This window comes from Dreissena polymorpha, chromosome 12, assembly GCF_020536995.1.
Source record: "Dreissena polymorpha isolate Duluth1 chromosome 12, UMN_Dpol_1.0, whole genome shotgun sequence".
Classification (NCBI taxonomy): Eukaryota; Metazoa; Mollusca; class Bivalvia; order Myida; family Dreissenidae; genus Dreissena; species Dreissena polymorpha.
Genome location: NC_068366.1, coordinates 33,899,360 through 33,922,518, shown reverse-complemented (window position 1 = coordinate 33,922,518; position 23,159 = coordinate 33,899,360). Strand labels below are relative to the sequence as shown.

General features: G+C 36.5%; 1 protein-coding gene and 1 long non-coding RNA gene across 2 annotated transcripts; one reads left to right on the top strand and one right to left on the bottom strand.

Moving 5' to 3' along the window:
- Positions 1 to 593: 593 nt before the first annotated feature.
- Positions 594 to 22,682, top strand: LOC127852511 (transcription initiation protein SPT3 homolog). The gene is made up of 9 exons (XM_052386469.1): positions 594 to 599; positions 1,112 to 1,183; positions 5,859 to 5,921; positions 6,694 to 6,769; positions 7,345 to 7,460; positions 15,563 to 15,718; positions 16,772 to 16,873; positions 20,291 to 20,401; positions 20,840 to 22,682. Exons 1-9 carry the CDS (start codon positions 594 to 596, stop codon positions 20,885 to 20,887), a joined length of 750 nt encoding a protein of 249 aa, XP_052242429.1. The 3' UTR covers positions 20,888 to 22,682.
- Positions 10,280 to 14,061, bottom strand: LOC127853710 (uncharacterized). The gene is made up of 2 exons (XR_008036718.1): positions 13,821 to 14,061; positions 10,280 to 11,784 (listed from the first exon to the last, which is right to left on the bottom strand). It is a non-coding gene; the product is annotated as an uncharacterized LOC127853710 (long non-coding RNA).
- Positions 22,683 to 23,159: the final 477 nt, after the last annotated feature.

The following is a 23,159-nucleotide window of genomic DNA, read 5'->3' as shown; positions in this document are numbered from 1 at the left end:
GGTGATTTGTACTTCATAGTTGTATTAGTTGAGGGTGTAAGGGGCCTTTCACAGATTTTGGCATGTATTTAAGCTTGTCATTAAATGCTTTATATTGATAAATTCAAACATTGGACCTAAAAATAGCCATTAAAAAAAACAAGAATACAATTTGAAAAAAAGGAAAAAATGTAACCCTCAACTGGGCTCGAACCATGGACCCCTGGAGTCCTGGAGTAAAAAGTCTTCCACTTAGACCACTTGACATCCGTGCTCATGCTATGACCGGATGTATTTTTTACTAATATAAGCAATCCTCATAGTTTCCCAAAATATAATGACAACAACAGGACTTTCCAAATTATTCAATTGTTTAGCTTTACAGCGCTTTATAATTTTCAGGTTTTCAAATGGTCAAAAGATGCATATAATGGATATTTTAGAGCATTGTAAATGTTAAGTATTACTATTTTTAACAAATATCATTTAAGTGGGGAATGGCCAGTATTGTATCCAGATCTGCTAGAGAAGATGTAACAGATTCAGTTTTGTCAGTGCCCTTTTTCTTTTAATGCTGTTAAATAGCTATAGGAGGCAACTGTTGAATTTTCTGAATGCAGGTGCGTAAGAAAAATATTGTTAGTGTGTTGAAAGGGAAATAACTCTACAATGCTATATGATTCAACTATCGTAATTATTGTAGTTGTCTCCCTTGGTATGTCAGACAAAATTGGGTTGAAATAGAGAAGAAAGCTACTGATGTCCAATTTATGTAAATTTGATAGAGATTATTGAATCCTGTAAACCACTCAGGGCTTCAAACCTGTATTCACAACTTGGCTTAGGGAAATGTTAACGTAAGATATGGTTCAGTGATTATTTCGGAACGATTTTCCACTGATTTTGAGGAGAAAATACCAACTTTTGAAGCAATATTCACTAGTTTAAAAATGTTTTGAATCTTAGCAATTAAGAAACGTTAAAAAAATAATGTTCCTTTGGTTACCAGATTGTTGTTAACATCGTGTATGCTTTTGGATGTCATGTTAACGAACCTACCATATTCCTACACACACAAACTGTTTGGGCAGTTAATGTGTTTCATATGTGACCCTGACTCTTTGATTTTCAGACATCAAGCCTGCAACTACTGGAAGACGTAGAAAGACGTGTTATGAGTTTCTTTCATCCATTGATCAGACAGGTTGGTGGACCAAAACTAATAACAGTATTTTACCACGTATAGCGCGCCCCCTTGTATAATGTGCATGCGATATTTTAAAAGCCAAAATGAGAAAAAAAAAAGAATTCAAGACAAAAAAACCTGAAAATCGGACTGAAAATCGTTGCGATTTTTATATTGCGCAATCATTTGATCCGAGTTTTCGAGCGCTGTATTTTTTGTTTTAAAGAAGGGAGTGTTTATACGATCAGGAGCGTGGGTAGCAATATATTTTAAACAATATTTAAGATTTTCTCTCGAGAACATGGGGCTGTTATCGTCATCCTGATGGTCTGGAAGTTGTCTATAATCCGTTGAAGTCTGATGCGTCAAAACTTTTGAATTCTTTGTTATCGGGTGTCGTCGTCGCTGTGAACGTTTAATACAACACTTTTGAACGCTTAATATTATACACCGAAGTGCGATTGCATATTTTAATGTTCTCAAGTGTCAATTAGGGTCTCAAATGTTAACAGGGTTCGCACAGGGCTTGAAAAGTGCTTGAAAACGAGTCCTAGGCTTGAAAAGCACTTGAACAAAGGTTGGCCTTGAAAAAGTGCTTGAAAAGTGCTTATTTCATGTAAAAAAAGCCTTTAAAATGTTTATTTCTGCTCAAAATTATTTTTTCATCGCTTTATTATAAACTTAAATCGTTCATAAGGGTAATATTACGAAAATTTATCATAAATTCCTTCGCGCAAAAAGTTGAGTATGAAATATAAGTTTCGTACACTATTGAGTACGAAACGTTATGTGTACTACGTCAGAGGTTCTCCATTGTTATCAATTTTCGCGAGTGAAAACGCAGTGATTGGGAAGTGTTGTTTCAAACCAGGGTGTTTAACTGAATATTCCTGGGTACAGAAATAAATTAACTTCGAAAAGCACATTGTCGGGTCTATATGATGACCATTGATGTCAGGGGGATGGGGGGAAAGCGCTTTGAATTATGTGTGCTACGTCCGAGGTTCTCCATTGTTATCAATTTTCGCGAGTGAAAACCCAGTGATGGGGAAGTGTTGTTTCAAACCAGGGTGTTTAACTGAATATTCCTGGGTACAGAAAAAAAAATTCGAAAAGCACATTGTCGGGTCTATATGATGACCATGATGTCGGGGGGGGGGGGGGGGGGGATGGGGTGAAAGCGCTTTGAAAAGTCTCGATAAAGGGGAAACCCACAAAGAAAACATGAAATTGATAAGCAAACAGGGTTCCTGCAATGTGTTTTTTTGTGAAACGGGAAGGTACTATTGTTAACACTGTTAAATCTAAAACAGATAAAACAATAACAGCCCATCTGTGTTGAACCAGGAAGGCACAGCCACAGAGAGTGTGCAGATAAAAGATATTCAAATTCCAGGACCTTCGCAACCATCAGCAGCAGTATCAAACTGGCAGACATGCATAGACAAATTCATTACAAAAAATTATATGTTGAAAGTGGAAGTTGGGGGGGGGGGGGATGGGTGAAAGCGCTTTGAAAAGTCTCGATAAAGGGGAAACCCACAAAGAAAACATGAAATTGAGAAGCAAACAGGGTTCCTGCAATGTGTTTTTTTGTGAAACGGGAAGGTACTATTGTTAACACTGTTAAATCTAAAACAGATATAAACAATAACAGCCCATCTGTGTTGAACCAGGAAGGCACAGCCACAGAGAGTGTGCAGATAAAAGATATTCAAATTCCAGGACCTTCGCAACCATCAGCAGCAGTATCAAACTCGCAGACATGCATAGACAAATTCATTACAAAAAATTATATGTTGAAAGTGGAAGTATTGAGGGTATTGCATACCGTTTGCACATATCAATCCTTCAATTTCAATAAACACATTACAAAGTTATTTCAGGTTATGTTCCATGACAGTACCATAGCAAAGCAAAGAAATTTTCTTGCGGAGACCACAGGACAGCATATGTGGCCGTTTTGGGGTTAGCTGAACATTTCAAAACTTTACTTGATAGTTTTATACTGTAAGTGGACCGTACTCAGTGTCTTTTGATGAAAGTTTTAAACAAGAAAGACCAATCCAAGCAAATGGATATCCATGTTCGGTTCTGGTACCGAAGTCAAGTCTTACAAATGCATTTTTTAAAGGAAACTAACATATGGTTCTTGGCCTTGAAAATAAAAATTTGGCCTTAAAAATGTACTTGAAAAGTGCTTGAATTTAGGTTTGAGATCTCTGTTTGAACCATGGTTAATTAGCGTCTTAAATAAATAATTACTCATCAAGTTATAGCAGATATTTCTCGATGAAAGCTGTCAATTACAAAGTGCAAAAAGATCCCGTTCACACCTACCTTTACCTGCGAAACACAACTCCTTCACAATTGAACTTTATCTGCTTTTCATTTATGTTGACAACAGCCCCTAAAACTGTGGTTAATGAAGAAGTGTGAAAACACCAACAAAGACAATTTTTCATATTTTAATTTTTGTCCAAAACTACTACTACCCCGTTCCTAGCTACCCTACACCCTATTTGTTGGTTCGACAACGGCCCCTTCAGTCTATAACATTATAGGGTGTAGTTTTCTGCAATAGAAAAAATGGCGGCTATTATGAAGATATGCGATTGCCGAAATGGATTTTTCAAATTTTGCAATCAGGAAAGAGATGTATCAATGTATGATGCGCACCAATTTTTTATTTGAACTTTGATGGTAAAAAAACTGCGCACTATACGTGGTAAAATACGGTAAATCAAATTGTACTTGGAAAAGGTCAATGTTTCACACTGGTAATTTGTAGCCATTAGCTAATAAGGTGGCAGAATGAACTCAGCTTCAGTGAATGTATTTTAAATATTCCTTGTCAGGTCTTGAAAAATCCACTCGACTGCTCGAATTTGCAAGTGTGAAGTTGACAGTTGGCTAATAAAGTTTGTTAAATACTTGACTGACCGAGCAAGTGCTGTTTTTCCGGTTGAGAAATGTAAATTCAGTTCCAGAAACTCCTGCCACATCGATACAAATTGCGAACATTTTCCGAACCAACAAAAAATAGGTTTAGTACACAAAGAAACTGCACTTTCGTTTTGACAATGTAATGACGTCACGGGGCATAGTAAAAATAATTCTCGAAACGGCTGCGCTCGGTTCATAGATGTCAGTGCTCTGACATAATCGATTTATAGTGAGCCACAGAAAATGTATGGCTTTGATTCTAACCTAAGATTTGTGCATCTTTAAGGATATAACCTTATAACTTTATTTGAGCCAACTCATAACTTATCTGACCAGCAGGAATTGATGACTTGATATAGTACGTACTGGCCAATTGTGTTCCATAACTGACCTTTATATATAAACATATTAGAAAACTTTACATTTATATATTTAAAGAAGACAGCATTAACATGTCTAGAAAAATAGTTGCTTAAAACAATAGTCATTGGAGATATGTAAGGCATACAAGTCTTGTATATAATTTGGTTGTGTTATAAAATCTGCTTGGTTTTTATACGCCCGTATAAAATACGGGACGTATTATGTGAAACCCCTTGGCGGGCCGGGGGCGGGCGGCGGGCGGAAGGCATCACTTTGTCCGGACTCTAATTCAAATTGTATTCATCCGATCTTCACCAAACTTGGTCAGCAGTTGCATCTAGTTGATATCTAGGGCCAAGTTCGAATATGGGTCATGCCGGGTCAAAAACTAGGTCATAGGGTCAATAAGTGCATTTTCAAAGGGGCCACTTTGTCCGGACTCTATTTCAAATTGTATTCATCCGATCTTCACCAAACTTGGTCAGCAGTTGCATCTAGTTGATATATAGGCCAAGTTCGAATATGGGTCATGCCGGGTCAAAAACTAGGTCATAGGGTCAATTAGTGCTTTTCAACGGCGCCACTTTGTCCGGACTGTAATTCAAATTGTATTCATCCGATCTTCACCAAACTTGGTCAGTAGTTGCATCTAGTTGTATATCTAGGTCAAGTCCGAATATGGGTCATGCTGGGTCAAAAACTAGGTCAAAGGGTCAATTAGTGCATTTACTTTGTCCGGACTCTAATTCAATTGTATAAATCTTATCTTCACCAAACTTGGTCCGTAGTTGCATCTAGTTGATATCTAGGCCAAGTTCGGAATATGGGTCATGCCAGGTAAAAAACTAGGTCATAGGGGTCAATAGGTCCATTTTCAACAGCGCCACTTTGTTCCGGACTCTTATTCAAATTGTATTCATCCGATCTTTACCAAACTTGGTCAGTAGTTGCATCTAGTTGATATCTAGGTCAAGTTCGAATATGGGTCATGTCGGGTCAAGAACTAGGTCATAGGGTCAATTAGTGCATTTTCAACGGCGCCACTTTGTCCGGACTCTAATTCAAATTGTATTCATCCGAAACTTTTAAACAACTTTTTATCCTGCGTCAAAGTGGTATGGGGGGTATAAGTCACATTCAGTGACAAAGCTCTAGTTCAAGTTGATATCAATGCATATATATGAATATATCAGTTATATAAGTTGTTGTTGTTTTTTTGCTTATTTCCAAAACAAATACATCAATCATCAGTGTATCATCTCCAATGGCACACGAATCGGGCGTATATTGCTCCGTCATGCGGCGCTCTTGTTAATTAAATGTGTGTAAACTTTGACTATATGCATATATGGGTATCTTTATTTGTACCTTTCCTTACTTCAAGGCGAGCTTTGTGCGTTTGTTTGAAGATGAGGAAGAAGATGAAATCAAATATGAACGCCTGCTAGTAATTCATCTGTAAGACTTTGTATAGTTTACTCTTATTAGCTGTAACTGGACTCCTATGTGCTAACATACAAATTGGTATACTTAGCCTACCAGTAACCATTATTACCTGGTCTGATCACAATGTGTTGTTAAATTGCATCTGTATGGGAGGCCAGTCTCAGTAAAAATTGGCTTTATGCATGTACGTAAAGTATGCACATTGTAATCATGTACGATATAGATCTGGCACGAGTTGTCAATATCATACCATATTTTATTAAACGAGTTCAGGTATTTTGTTAGTATGCGAGCCTTTGGCGAGCTACTAACGAATTTCCATGACAAGTTTAATAAAATATGGTATGATATGACAACGAGTGTCAGATTCTTTTTTATCACATGCTTTAAAATGAGCAAATTAAACAAATATTTACGCAAACATAATGATAATCCCAAAAGTTGTTTACATTTGTGACGTCATTGACGTTGCAATGTCATTCAGCAAAATAACAAAATGCGATTGGTCAATAAACAAAAACTAAGCAAATGAAAACGCTTACAAATGTTGTATTACACATGTGTAATATAAAAAATTATGTAATGGTTGTATTACATGGGGAAACGGGGTATAGCATGTGATAAAATGCCTTATGCTTAGACTATATTGCCATAAAAGCAGAAAGTGTCATCCCTGATTAGCCTGTGGAAACTGCACAGGCTAATCTTGGACAATACTTTAGGCACATTCATTAAGCCCAGTTTTCCAAGAGTGTGACTTATGTATATTACAGAGGGCAGAGCTGACATCAAGATGCATGGACCCACAGCAGTACCTTGAGTTCTCAGAGGCAAGGTGTACAAACTTCAGTGAGTACAACAAGGGCATTCAACCCCCTAGTAATATGAGCTTTGCTGTGGGATAAATGGACAAAATTCCTGTCAGAACAGTGGTGTCCCAGATTAGCCTGTGCAGTCCACACAGGCTATTCAGGGATGACACTTTCTGCCTAGGCTGGATTTCCGCTCAGAAGAGATTTTCTTTTCATTAAAAAAAATACTATAAATACTGAAAGTGTCGTCCCTGATTAGCCTGTGCGGACACTATATTTGCATGCATTTAGCCCAGTTGTCTTGAACGCTGCTCATAGACCAGTTTTAAAATATCCAGAAATTTCATAATTTTCTGTGACTATAATATTGGCATGACGCAAGTCAATAAAAGTAAAAGTATATATTTACTAAGTATTTTGATATTTTACATTGTAAATTGTAATGTGAAGGGATATATATATACACATGAGTTGCATAAGAATTTCCAAAGGGAACACATGCTCAGGTTTCCAGATTGCACAGGCTAATCTGGGATGACACTTTATGCACATGCATTAAGCCCAGTTTTCTCAGAACATGGCTCAAATCCAAGCACCCTATTGTTTATGCAGGTCGCAAGACACAGAAGTTTAGAGACTGGATGTTCTCCGGACTGGAGGCAGAAGTGAAGCCCAACCAGTACGCGCTGGAGGTCCTGTCATACCTAGCATATGAGACAGTCGCCCAGGTCAGTAAGATTCACATGGGCTGTGCCAGAATATCTTAGAAAATAGCTACATAATAACACATAGATATTTATGCAATACAATTTGGACCATTGAATAATTAGACACTATTAAGATTTAAGAACTATTTGTACAAATAGTTTGCAATAATAACAGTAAAAAGTAAATTTTAAAGAGATAACAACAATCGACGCACACTCCAAACGTCAAAATAATCAAATTTTGTTATAAGTTATTAACATGTTTATGAATATATTTCTGTAAACGTGACATCTATTATTTGTACTGAACTAATCCTGCAGTGTAGTCGTGAACAATGAAGGGTATTATCCAATTGCATAAACCAACAGCAATAGCCATTTTATACCCCAGCACTCGCCGATAGTCGTCTATGCTCACAACTAAGCCTTTTATTGTTGATGGTCTCTGATCTTCATTCCCTTCTGTCTGTAAATCGTTTAGGTCACTTGTTCAAATGCCATTGACACTGGTTTCTATTTTGATGTTGCTTTATTAGCCCCCTGCCAGTTTCACAAGAAGGGACTGTAGGTTAGCCAATGTCTGTCTGTCTTTCTGTATCTGATCAATATACCAAAATGTATTTTACTTCCTCTTATGTATAGTTTTCTACAATAACTTTTGTGAATATGTTTACAGAACAGTTAAACTCTTATTATAAAAACAATTAATTGGATAACTCATTTGAATACAGGTCAGTTGAATCATTTCACTGTTTTTTTCACTAAACAACTCAAAAGAGTATGTCCAAAACTGATAACTATAGTTAACCTTATAATTACTGAATATTGCCATTGTTTATTGAATGTATATTTATAATTCTTAATTAAATTGAGGTGTCTTTGATTGTTTTCTATAAGAAAATCAAACAATGTATGTCGTCCATACCCTTTTTATCCTTGGGAGAAAATGCAAGATTCTATCGCTTAGTTTACCAAGGAATTGATATTCCAAAAACCATAGATATCACCTATAGTGGAAATAGTTTAAGAAGCACACAGTCATACAAATCAACAGTTTTAATGTACATTGTATCTATTTACTTGTTTATGATGTGTTGTTGTTGTTTGTTGTCATTTTATTTAAACACAACAGTAAATACTGGTAGTACAATGTATACATTAGTGTCTTTTATTTATTCCTTCTTGGGAAATATAGGCAAATATCACTTGTATAAATCGGTACTTAATTGTTTAAAAAAGTGAAAAGTAATACCAGTAGTGAAATTTGTTTATAGTTTCCATTACTTCGTAGTGAAATGATGTTGTTATTTTGATGTCATGACGTTATCATACGCACACATTTCTTCAGTTTAACCCTTTTAAAGGTCAAAACATGGATGGGAAAGCATTTAAAAAAAATAACTTTTTTTGATTTCTGTAGATAATTGATTTTAATCCATTATAGATCATAGCACATACAAATTGCACTCATAGCTGGGCCTTTCATGAAAAATTATTGGTTACACGGCTTCTGACTCTTATTGTATAATGTGATACTGGTATATTGCTAGTAAATTAATCCTTTACCGCTTAGATACTTATTGTGACACATTTGTAGTCCCATAGAAAGTTAAATTTTATTAAAGACCTTTCTTAGTGGATTCAAGTTTTAAAGGATTCATTTCCAATCCTTAGATACTAATGATCAGCAAACAGCATAAAACCTGAACAGACTGTGAGTTACTCGCAGGCTGTTCTGGTTTTATGCTGCTTGCACATAGCCATTTTCACTTTGCCTCTGAGTGGGAAACTGTTAATATCGGTCAAGACTGTAGAGAGTTCAGTATACATTTGACTACATTGTTTTATGCAGTGTGGGGTCAGTAAGAAGCCCTGCAAGGAAATTATTGTACAGAGTACCATTCTTTCTCCAGCATCAACATAATAACAGGAGAAAAGTTGTCTATAATGTATTATATGACATGATCATTTCATATTACCCCTTTACCCCTTATTAACGCATTTGTATGTGTTTGTAGTCCCTTAAAAAATCTCATTAAATTAAAAATCTTTTCTACTAGTCTAGAATCAAGTTTTAAAGGCTTCATTTCCTACCTAAAGATGCTGATGAGCAGCAAACAGCATAAAACCTGAACAGACAGCTAGTTACTCGCAGGCTGTTCTTACTTTGCTTCTGAGGGTTAAAGGTTAAGGACAGTCATTCAGTTTTACTAACTTATATGAAAAGATACTGACATAATATGGAAAAATAAATGGCGAGCATGTGACGCTTATCCATTTAAAAACTAGTTTTCTGTACTAGGAGAGATAACATTTTTCTCTGATCACTCATGAATTAAAATCAATAACCTACAGAAATCAAGTTCAACAAATATTTCCAATTTATCATATTATTAGATGAGATTCGATGGTATAACAAAGATCGTATAAACTTGAGCTCTATACTATTGCTATTTTTAGAATAGAATCAGGGTTTTCCAAAAATTTGAGAACCTGTTATGTAAAGTAAGGAGAAAAAAATCTTTAAAAAAATGCAATATTTTATTGTTATTAAAGGAAAAAGGAAGGAAATAATAGGATAAATAGAATATTATTTGAGTTTGGGATAAAGATCAAGTTTATAATAATAATCATGCTGGACAGCTCAAACCTCGCGCTACCATGGTTCCAAGCCTCGCATTATAAACTTGATCTTTACCCCAAACTCACATTATATTCTCTATATATTCTTCAGAAGTAACAAATATTCTCTATAAATTCTATGGACATGAACAATTATCGCCCATGAAATTATGAGATCAGATCTAGATACGTTATCGTCAAAGTTATATATGTACAAACAATTTTGTCCTTGCTTTATTTCAACATCAATCTATGTATCAAATTATGATTTTAAAATCGACAAAATATAAATTATTACATTATCTAGTAGTTAGCTAACATATGTAATACGGAAACTTTCAATTGTGGGTACATGAACTGTAGATATAAAAGATACTTTTAAATCAGTTACCTAAATTAGTCACGATAATCAAATTAAAAGATATCCATTCAGTATGGTAACTCATGTGATGCGGAAACTTTCAATCGTTGGCGAATCAATGTTGGATTTATACAGTATCCTTGTATCGCTGTTAAAGCAAAGGGACACAGCCATTCTGTTTTCCTTTTTTGCAGTTTTCTTGTAGCCTTGTTGCATGTAGTGGATTTTATTCCTCAGAGGGGGGATCCAGAATAGCTGGTTGTCGTTGTAGACGTAGATATTGTCATCAGTGTCGCAGGCGAGCCCCTGAGGCGAGCCACCTTCAAACTCAAATGTAGTTTTTTCCCGTTTTCATGTAAATTCCTCTTACCCTGCGATTTGAGGCTTCTGAAACAATAATCTCGCCAAATTTCATAGTGGCGCTTATGAAAAACCGGGATGTGAAGCAAGGCTCTGCTAGAGGGTTTATATCGAGCGTTTGCAAAATTTCGCCGTTAGACCGAATTATCTGAACGATGTATTTGATGTCCTCACGTTCTGGATGCTTTCCCAGCTGTATCCCAGCTGCCATTATTAATTCTCGCGTGTACACAGGACACACTGCGAGGGTGAAGCACTCACCCGAAGTGTTGAAGTTCTTCTTTTTGACCAAGTGAGTTTCGGAGGTACAGCTCTGTAAAACCAGCTGGTATAACTGCACGTCCTTGTATGGTGGCATCTTCTTCCGTGGTTTGCTCATCTCTGGATCTGCAGCGTCAGAGTCTTTCAATCTTTCAAATGACACTGCTATGTCGTTATTACGTGAACATATTGATAAAGGCTGAAACCACTCAAAGTCGATCTCTCCTACGCACTGAAACTCTTCATCATAGAGGGTAATCCGTGTCATTGTTATGGTGACGATTGTACTCCCCTATACACACACACCCTCGTATATTACGCTCCTCGTATGGTACATCCTCTCGTTTTAAATCATTGTCCTCTAACGTCGCAACTGGAAGGACGGTCTTTATCTCCACATTGTTTAATAAAGAGTCTGGTGTTGGCCGGGTCGGGGGAAGGTTTCTACCCATGGCCAGCTTGTGACTGCGGTTGTGGGTGGACACGCACCTTGTGCATAGGTACACCCCGCACTGGTCACACCAGCCACGCGCAGGCTCATTCTTGTTTACACAGGGGTCACACACAGGGGCCAGGGAGTCAGTGGAGTCTGCGGGGGTCACCTGGGCGAGTTTTGCATTTCCTGATCCCATTTTCTGGGGGGCCTTGTTGTCTTCCATTCATTTATGTTGAGTCATCATAATGCAGATTTTACATCAGTTTTTTTTTTGCTGAACATAAGCTCCAGAGGTCTTAGGTAATCTGTAAGGGAAAATACTATAAAACAAATGCAGCAGTTAAATTGTTACCAGAGGTTGATATTAAGTTTAAACCTATTTATTTTAGCTTGATTGCTTTGAAAGCCTGAGGCTTATTGAAATGCATTGGAGTCCGTTTCCTGGGTAGAACCAGTGGTTGGTGTCTTTGAGGAGGTTTAAGAACGCTCCCACAGTGGGGATTTAACCTATGGCAAGGTTGATATTTGTTTAAACAATGATATGAGTCGTCTTCTGAGAAAACTTGGCATAATGCATGTGCGTAAGCGTCGTCCCAGATTAGCCTGTGCAATCTGCACAGGCTAATCAGGGAAGACACTTTCCGCTTTTATGACATTTTTCCTTTAAATGAATTCTCTTCTTAGCAAAAATTCCAATTAAGGTGGAAAGTGTCGTCCCTGATTAGCCTGTGCAGACTGCACAGGCTAATCTGGGACGACACTTTACGCACATGCATTATGCCCAGTTTTCTCAAAACATGACTCATAACATTTGTTGGAAATCTTATCTCTTAATACGTAAAATTACTATCCGTTTAACTATTTCTTTTAACAAAAGAAATGTACATGCATATTTTTTTTTAATTTTAACTTTTACAAGACGTTATTACCATACCAGGGAAATGTAAAAACTGATTTCACTTTGTGGATAGATAAAACAACAAATTCAAGTACTGACCTAAAAACCACTTTATCTTTGGCGTTGTTTTTTGTGACAAGATTAACCGTATTTTTCAATGGTTGGCAATAACAGAATACCGTAATTACTCTATGTTTTCGGACACTTAAAAATAATTATTTTTTTTCGTGTCCGAAAACTTAGATACGAAAAATATTCACAAAATACAGGTGTCCGAAAACTTAGAGTCGAAAATTGAAGTGTCCAAAAATAGCGCCAATTATATCAACGACTACCGGTAATAGCACGCGCTTGTAAATTACCATGCCGTATAGTACAATTTACAGTTAAATATGTTTGCACTGCATTTTAAATAATTTTAATTGCTTAATTTATTTGACAGAAAATTACTACAAGGTTGTACTTTGACCAACAAGTTCAAAGATGAGCATGTAATGAACCGATACTCGCTAGTATGAACCTGTAATTAACGAAATAAAAAAGCAAACTATAAATTATTTGTTTGTTCATTTCCGGTAGTTGTTCTCGAACACCTTCCATTGTTCGTAAAACTTGCACTCCTGGGTGCATCACACTTTGAAGCGTTTAGTATTTGCAACAGTTATTTTACTGAGATGGGGAGTACCATTGCGGTAGATAATTGAACTGTTAATTGGCACTACCCCCGGTAATTGTCATAACGCTTAAGCTATCGGGCGAAACCATTGTTTAATACAGGTTTACAAGGTTATTTACCCAATAACGCAAATGTAATGGTCCGTTGCCCTCAGGCATGCACCTGCCATGTTTTATGATGTTAATCTGGTTGTAAAACCCCATGATCGAAGTGGCATTAGATATCCAAAACAGGACCGAAATTTGGTAAAATAGCGCTGTAAAATATACTGTCCGAAAACTTAGAGACATTAATTATGGACGAAAACTCGTGTGTCCGAAAATTAAGAGTCACGAAAAATAATTATTTTTGCTAAAAAAAGGGGTGTCCGAAAACTTAGAGTGTCCGAAAACTTAGAGTAATTACGGTAAGAATGTGTTAAAGTAATCTTGTGTGTAAATACTGCTTAATGAAAGCTAGATTATTAATGAGGGTGCCCTTATAACAGGAGTAAGAGTTTATTTTAAACAGTTAAATATAAATATTCTGTCTGTTGATTTAAGTAATTATTGTTTGTGTGGTTTAAAAAAAAAAACAACATAGGACTTTGATTTCGCATGGTTAGCTGCATGTTAAGAGATCAATCTTTTTCAATATAATAATTTAATTTTATCAAAAGATTAATGAAAAATAATTAGCAGTTTGGTTCTGAGGTTTGATGAAATTAACAAAATAAATATCATAGAGCAATAAATATATTGTCATTAGCTCACTATTCAGTTACTTACCTTAACATGAATAAGACACACAGCATTCCAAGTTATTCCAGAAGTTATTTCAGGCGGTTTAATGAAAAAATCTATTATTTACACTTAAACTGTTCTTCAGTTATGAAATTCCAAATGTATGTTGTCAAGTACTTGTTGTTTGAATGCAATTCCAAAAGACAGTTATATGCATTGTATATAAAAGGAATACTGTTAACATTAATTGTAATTTGATAGCTATTTAATCTACACTTTGCTTCAAGAGGCGATCAATAGTTCTTATCTATGCTTTCCTTTTCAAACTTACTGAACGCTTTAAATCAATTAGACATATTCAAACCTGCCATTTACCATAGCAGAAAAAATAAAACAAACAACCCGCAGTGTACATGTAATTTGAAACATAATTGAAGAATTATTTTCATTATGTCGTCTATTGTTTCATTTTCATGACAAGGAATAGTTTTTTTTATTATCATGCCTTGTTTTTCTACACATGCTGTCATAGTATATGAATCATTTATCCAAATATTGATGCAGTAAATAGCTGAGATGTTTAAGCTTACCTTGTTGAAATGTTAAAATAGTATTTTGTTATTTGAATTCCATTTATAATTAGGATCAAGGGTTTATGCTGGCCACATTAAACCACTTGCAGTTTATAAGGCCATTGACTCATTTGTGTGAATCTGATACTGGTATGTTCCTGTTAATGGAACTGAATTGCACAATATTCATATGCTGATACGATGCCCCTTTAAGAAGTACATGGGCCCTATCCCCAGTGAATACTTTAAACCTTTACCACATAGATATGTATTTTGAAGTATTTGTAGTCCCTTAAAAAGTTAAATTTAATTAAAGACCTTTCTTAATAGATTCAAGTTTTGAAGGCTTCATTTCCAACCCTTAGATACAGACGAGCAGCAAACAGCATAAAAACCTGAACAGACTGGGAGTTACTCGCAGGCTGTTCTGGTTTTATGCTGTTTGCACATTTTCACTTTGTCTCTGAGTGGGAACCGAAAGGGTTAAGAAGTTCATGAGCTTTATTCCCAGTGAATATTTTAAACCTTACGTTTCTGGTGATAATACTTTAACATTTTCACAGATACTGACCAAATCATCATATAGTAACCTCAGTTCTTTTATTACTTAAATAAGACAAATTAAAATGTTCACATTATTGATCTTGTTTGTTAAGGAACTGCCATTTCTGAATTTTCTGGACACAAAATAATTTTACCAATTCACTTAATTCCAGCTTGTAGGGAAAAGGTTCAATTATATAAAATTAAGGTATAAATGTTAAAACTACTGGTGAACCATTACTCCCTTTGTTTTTCCCCATAAATAAACTCAAACAAAAATAAAAAAATAGGAGCTCCTGTTTCATGTTTGGAATTTTGACGAATCAGAAATCATTCCCAAAATTAATTTATGTGCTTAAATCTCATTAGAAGAAACACAATTTTGAGTTCAGTTTCAGATCATGTATCTTGCTTGACTGATATTCAACTATGGACTTCTTCCCTTAAAATAAAGCCTTAAATACTTATCCAAGTGTTAAAGGTTTAAAGTTCGACTTTCTTATTGCCTTACCAGTACTCCTAAATAACCAAATCATGTTTTCCTGGATGCTGTGAAAAATTCCCAAAAGTAGAGATGACACACTGGGATTTTCTGTACCAGATTCAAATCTTCCCAGATCCTGATGAAATTTCCCAAAGGTTAAGACAAAGAATTGGGTTTTCGTGTTTCAGATTGTGGACCTGGCCTTACTTGTGAAGCAGGACATGTTGACTGGTTTCAGAGACCCACTCTCCCAGACTCTGCCCAATATATCACACAACATAAACCAGTCTAATTCAGGGGTCGGTCAGTCAGGGATGAAGCCAGATTTAGCATCACCCCTAGCAGTAAGTTTGAGTTTGTCAGATTGTTTTTCATGATTGATTGTGTCAAGGTAAAGTTTCAAGGGTAAAGTGTGAAATGGTACACTTAAGAGCTCCTTAAGTTCTCTCTTATAAGCTTGCAAGCGTGTGTGTTGCTTTATCATTTTATGTGACAGTTATGTGAAAAACAGTGACAAAATTCTGAAGCAAACACAAAAATAGATCCGTTGCATGAAATAATGTTATGAAAAATTCTGTTTTGTGAATTAGTGCCCCGCATTCGCCTTTTTTTTTTAATCATCCCTGATTAACTTATATCCATCATGTTTTATCATCCCTGATTAACTTATATCCATCATGTTTTATCATCCCTGATTAACTTATATCTTTCATGTTTTATCATCCCTGATTAACTTATATCCATCATGTTTTATCATCCCTGATTAACTTATATCCATCATGTTTCTATCTCTTATATCTGAAATGTATTGATTTTGTGTGTATAAATTGTCGTCCCAAATAAGCCACACAGGCTAATAAGGAACGTCAGTTTCTTCTTTTGTGGAATTTTTCTTTTGTAGGATGTCTGTCTCAACAAAAATCCAGTTTTATCAGTAAGTGTTGTCCTGTGCAGCCTGCACAATCTAATGTGGGACGACACTTTACGCACATGAATTAACTCTTTCAGTGCGGGAACCGAATTTTGAAAGCCTTTGCAAACAGTTTGGATCCAGATGAGACGCCACAGAACGTGGCGTCTCATCAGGATCCAAACTGTTTGCTATTCTAATAGTATTCTTTGAAAAAAATCGAAGAAAATGCTTATTTTAGAAATTCAGCAGACAACATTTTAGCAGACGGCAAATTTCCCAGCATGCAAAGGGTTAAGCCCAGTTTTTCCAGAGCGAGGCTAATTTCATCTCAGTGATCGGTACCTGTGTTTGAGACAGTGATTGGTACCTGTGTTTGAGACAGCGATCTGTACCTGTGTTTGAGACAGTGATCAGTACCTGTGTTTGAGACAGTGATCGGTACCTGTGTTTGAGACAGTGATTGGTACCTGTGTTTGACTTTTAGAGCCCGCCTACGACCCCTGTCACCAGTCAGCCTAGCCTGATGGGCATCACCATGGTAACACAGGGGGCCAGTGGCAAGGCCAAGCAAAAGAAAAAGAGAAAGGTTACACTGCACTCACTTAGACATAACATTGGGGGTATTTATTGTGCCCTAACGGTTTCACCAGAGGGGACTTATGGTTTGCGCTCTGTGCGTTTGTCTGTGAGTCTGTCTTTCACACTTTTCTGGATCCTGCGATAATTTTAAAAGTTCTTCATATTTTTTCATGAAACCTGAAACATGGATAGATGGCAATATGGACATTATGTACGTCATTTCATTTTGTTCCTACGTCAAAACATTCTGGTTGCTATGGCAACAAATAAAAAAATCAAAAAAATCTGACAATGGTGGAGTTGGTAGGGGACATATATTGCTTGGCAATAGTCTTGTTGTAACTACCAATATTTTTCTAATTTTCCGTAAAAAAAAGTGTCTCAGTGAATAGCACTCCATGACTATCCTGCTTGTTGTATGGCGTCCTGCCTATAATTTATCAGCTTGTATTCTTTTGAAGAATTCCTTGTGGTAATCTGTTTCGTACTTCAGGAACAACAGGAACTATTTTAACATGTAACCATATTACAATTATTTGTTGCTCATGTAAATAGTTTACAATCATTACTTTGCCAGCTTTTTGTCCGCTACCGGTTTCACCTGAGGGACTTATGGTTTACGCTCTGTGTGTCCACTAATCAGTGTGTCCGTCAGTTCATGAGTCTGTCACACTTTTCTGGATCCTGCGATAACTTTTAAAGTTCTTAATATTTTTTCATGAAACTTGAAACATGGAAAGATGGCAATATGGACATTATGCACGTCATTTCATTTTGTTCCTACGTCAAAACATTCTGGTTGCTATGGCAACAAATAAAAAAATAATTTAAAAAAATGGTGGAGCCGGTAGGAGACATATATTGCTTGGCAATAGTCTTGTTCGTTATGTATAGCAAAAGGTGATATAACCAGTCATGACTTTCAAATACAACATTTATTAACAGAAAGACATGTTTTTTATTTCCATATTTGAGGCCAAAATTTTGCCCTCTAGCAAAAATAAAATATTGTCCCCCAAAATAATAAAATAAAAAATCATCATCCGAAAAAAAAAAAATTTTGGAAACCATTTTCCAAAATAATTAATTATATAAATTGCAGTTTAACAGTATTAACATGCTATTAAATATTGCCTGTGATTTTTTATGCCCCCCTTCGAAGAAGATGGGGTATATTGTTTTGCTCATGTCGGTCCGTATGTCTGTATGTCCGTCCTCCAGATGGTTTCCGGATGATAACTCAAGAACACTTAGGCCTAGGATCATTAAACTTCATAGGTATATTGATCATGACTCGCAGATGACCCCTATTGATTTTGAGGTCAAAGGTCAAGGTCACAGTGATTCGAAATAGTAAAATGGTTTCCGGATGATAACTCAAGAACGCTTATGCCTAGGATCATGAAACTTGATAGGTAGATTGATCATGACTCCCAGATGACCCCTATTGATTTTCAGGTCACTAGGTCAAAGGTCAAGGTCATGGTGACCCGAAAAAGTACAATCGTTTCCGGATGATAACTCAAGAACGCTTATGCCTAGGATCATGAAACTTGATAGGTAGATTGACCATGACTCACAGATGACCCCTAATGATTTTCAGGTCACTAGGTCAAAGGTCAAGGTCACTGTGACCCGAAATAGTAAAATGGTTTCCGGATGACAACTCAAGAACACTTATGCCTAGGATCATGAAACTAATAGGTAGATTGATCATGACTCACAGATGACCCCTATTGATTTTCAGGTCACTAGGTCAAAGGTCAAGGTCACTGTGACCCGAAATAGTAAAATGGTTTCCGGATGATAACTCAAGAACGCTTATGCCTAAGATCATGAAACTTCATAGGTACATTGATCATGACTTTCAGATGACCCCTATTGATTTTCAGGTCACTAGGTCAAAGGTCAAAGTCATGGTGACCCGAAATAGTAAAATGGTTTCAGGATGATAACTCAAGAACGCTTATGCCTAGGATTATGAAACTTCATAGGTACATTGATCATGACTGGCAGATGACCCCTATTAATTTTCAGGTCACTAGGTCAAAGGTCAAGGTCACGGTGACCCGAAATTGTAAAATGGTTTCTGGATGATAACTCAAGAATGCTCAAAAATGCCTTACATTTTTCTTAGGAGGGGCGTTTAATAGAGGTCAAAATAAAAGTATTATTTTACTTACATGTTTATCACTATAAGAAAATTATAATAATTTCACTGTGTAGCACATAATTTTAACATTTTATTCAAAGATTTATCTTATGCATTTATTTTCATAGACTGATTCAGCAAATGAAATCATGTATTTTGCATGGATTTTTTGGGGGTATTTTTGACAGGTGGCAGGGCATTTATTAGAGAATATATGGTGGCTATGCAATCTTTTAAGTAAATTTAAAACTTTCTTAAAATCCTTCTGATAATTTCCCTAGAATGACTCCAGCCTAATCCCCTCTGAAGTGAGAATATATACTGACCAGTTTTAAAAAAGCAGTTTTATTCTGTACATCCATTTGTTACAGTTCGAACATTTATGGAACATTAATCAGTTTTTAGAATGGCTCTATTCAGTGGTTTACAGAGTTAGTCCTATAAAACTAACAAGAGGGCCCGAAAGGCCTAAAGTGGCTCACCTGAGATTTAAAGGAACTCGCCTGTTCCGTGCAGCTCAAGATGTCATTAGAACAAATGTTCTAACCAACTTTCATGAATAGTGAACACCCTGGCGGTCACATTTTTCAACAGACCGGGACCATTTTCGTACACATCCAAGGTAATATTCTGACCAAGTTTCATGAAGATTGGACAATAAATGTGACTTTTAAGAAGCATGGCCCAGACATGCTCTATGGGATTGAGGTCCGGAGACCTCGCAGGCCACTCCATCCTGACGATTGTTTCAGCTTGGAGGTACTCATTGGTCACCATGGCTCTGTGAGGTCTTGCATTATCGTCCATTAAAATGAAATTTGGGCATAAAGCTCCAGCATATGGACGGACGTATACATTCAAGACCTCTCTGGCGTATATCTTAGCTGTCATAGTGCCGTTATCAATGATATGCAGATTGGTCTTCCCCTGCATGCTGATCCCAGCCCAAACCAATACTGAGCCCCCACCATCACGATCATGGTTTGCGATGCATACTGGTGCGAATCGCTCATTGGTTATTCTCCACACCCGTGCACGTCTATCTGTAAAGTCTACACAGAATCTAGACTCGTCTGTGAAGAGTACTGGTGTCCAGTCATTTAAAGACCAGGTTATGTGATATTGTGCCCATTGGAGACGTGCCTGGATGTGGTTGCGCATCAATGGAACAGGAATGGCAGGTTGTCTAGCTCTCATGCCAACACTATGCAGTATGTTTCGAATGGTAGTATAGTTTTGGCCAATGTATGTGGTATTCCCCTCTGTTCACAGGGTCATCCCTACTCCTTGGACATTCCCAGAGAGAAGGCCATTCAGCCTGGGGAGATAAGGGAGGCCATGAGACGATACTGTGCTTTCATCGGTCCATTTGCATCACAAATGGTATGCTCCGATTGCAATTTTATTTTGTACAACACTTAAGACCTGCATTCCTAAAGTTTTACTTGCACGTTATTGAAAAAAAAAAATAAGAAAAACCAAGACCTGTATTTCAAAAGTTTGTATTTACATGCTACTTTTAGTTAAATCCAACATGTTTTATGAAAGGAAAAGATACAATTCTACACATTACAGCAATAATGTTTGGTTTATAACATTAATAACTAAATACGTTATGAAAGAAGCAACCAAAGTCTTCAAAGTTTGAAAAACTAATTATGCTTTTTGAGCTGGATTTCGTTGAAACTGAAAAGATTTCAGATAATCTACTAATTTTTTAGATGGAATTTCTATGTTTGGATCCTGTAAGTTCTTAAGCAGTATTTGTTTTGTAAGTTAATTGAGGTCAACTTAGACTTGTGATTTTTATCATGTTTTCAGAAACATAGCTCTATGCTATCACCAAAGTTTCTCAAACTGTGTATATGATGCGTTTTTCGACATTAAATGATATGAGGAGAAGGATCCTGCCAGTTTTTCTTGTCATAGCAACCAGCCAGAGTCATAGCAACCAGCCAGAATCATAGCAACCAGCTCGAGTCATAGCAACCAGCCAGAATCATAGCAACCAGCCCGAGTCATAGCAATCAGCCAGAGTCATAGCAACCAGCAAGAATCATAGCAACCAGTCAGAGTCATAGCAACCAGCCAGAGTCATAGCAACCAATCAAATCATGAATCCTATCATGCTTCTTCAGAGACAACCTTTAGTACAGCCGCCTTCTGGGAAAACGGAGCTTAATGCATGTCTGTTAAGTGTCATCTCAGATAAGCCTGTGCAGTAGGCACAGGCTTATGAGGTACAACACTGTTTTCCTAGACTGGATTTTTGTTTACATGAAAGTTCAGCCTGTATGAACTGCATTGACTTATCTGGCACAACACTTTACGCACATGCATTAAGTCAAGTTTTCCCAAAACGTGACTTATGTATGGGTTTTACCATTTCTGAAATGTGGTCATGTTTCAGAATTAGTCCGTGAATTAATGATGAACATGTAAAGTGTTTGCCAAAGGGTTTTGTTCAAGTTGTTTGTCACTGGAAAAAATACATATGTGAAATATTTTTACCATGCTTAGTTAAAATTCAATCTATTGACAGCATTTGTTGACTGTTGTAATTTGTATTAATCAAATAAATCACAAACATGCTCACATGCTATTTAAAAATCACGAACACTGTGCTCTTTTGTATGCGATACTTGTACCCATCTAACATGTGTAATGATTTGTTGATAGTGTTGGTTAATTAAAACATGGTTGTTTACTTAATATGTAATTGTCTTTTTAAGTCGGTGGTCTGTTAAAGAATGTTGAGTGACAAGCAGTGACCAATGCACTTCCCGCTATATATGTCAAATAGTTCAAATCAGATCATTATGACTTATGGTTATTATGTTTTGGCATCTTGGTCAAGTTCGATAAATTGCATGATCCCCTGGAGTGCATTGGATTTTGGTGCTTGAATAAATATACAAGAAGGTAACGATGGTCCTTAAGCACTCACAAGAGGGCAAGGTGCACATATTGTTAAAGTCTTTACCTGGTGACTTAGTGTTTGACCCAACTTGACCCAAAATAAAACATGTCCTACAAAGTTTTGTCAAGATAAACATTCTGACTCTATCCATCAAGAACGAGTTATAAATGATGCTTCCTCTACGATTAAGCTCGCTTGTTTAGGCTTGAAACTTTGGTTATCAGCCATAGCTTAAGTACACTTTATTATTATGCTCCCCTTCGAAGAAGAAGGGCCATATTGTTTTGCTGGATGTCTCTTGGTCCATCTGTCGGTAGACCAGTTCGTTTTCAATAAAAAAAATCGTCAACAAATGGACCGACTGTCTTGATACTTTACATGTGCATTGGCCTTGGACGGTAGATGACCTCTATTGAAATTGGGGTCACAAGGTCAAAGGTCACTGTCACAATAAGTGTTAAAATCGTTTCAGATCAATAACTTGTCAACGAATTGACCGATTGGCTTGAAACTTCACATGTGGATTGACCTTGGACAGTAGATGACGTATATTGAAATTGGGGTCATTAGTTCAAGGTCACTGTCACAATAAGTGTGAAAATCGTTTCCGATTAATAACTCGTCAACAAATTGACCGATTGGCTTGTGTTACAATTTTCAGGGGGTAAGTTCATAAGTTCACAACACTGTATATACACTCTACATTTTATTTACACACTACGAGAATAAATATATACACCAATACTGTTTATTTGTTAACTTTCTTCACAATCTAGGTAAAATCCATTCTCTCTCAAACTGCCACTAACTCTCACTACTTGTATCTTTTACATCTCAACGTTCAATTCTACTCTTCCCCCAGCTTCTCACTGCACCTGGCTTTTTATATGAATCTGTCCACCTTCCCATATTTGGATGTGTGGAAAGACATTGATAGTACCTAACATTTAATTGATATTTATTATTGCAACTGTTGAAATATCTGACGAGCAGAACTTGCCGAGCAACAAACCAGACTAGTCTTTATTATGAAATGATGACCACCTGGTATCCTGTTCTGATAACAAATGTCCACCATGCCTTGATGTCATCAAACAAAGCAGTCTAAATTGAGTTCATATACATGTACTAAAAATTACAACACTTGATACTTCCCATGTGCATTGGCTTTGGACAGTAGATGACCCCAATCGAAAGTGGGGTCACTTGGTCAAAGGTCAA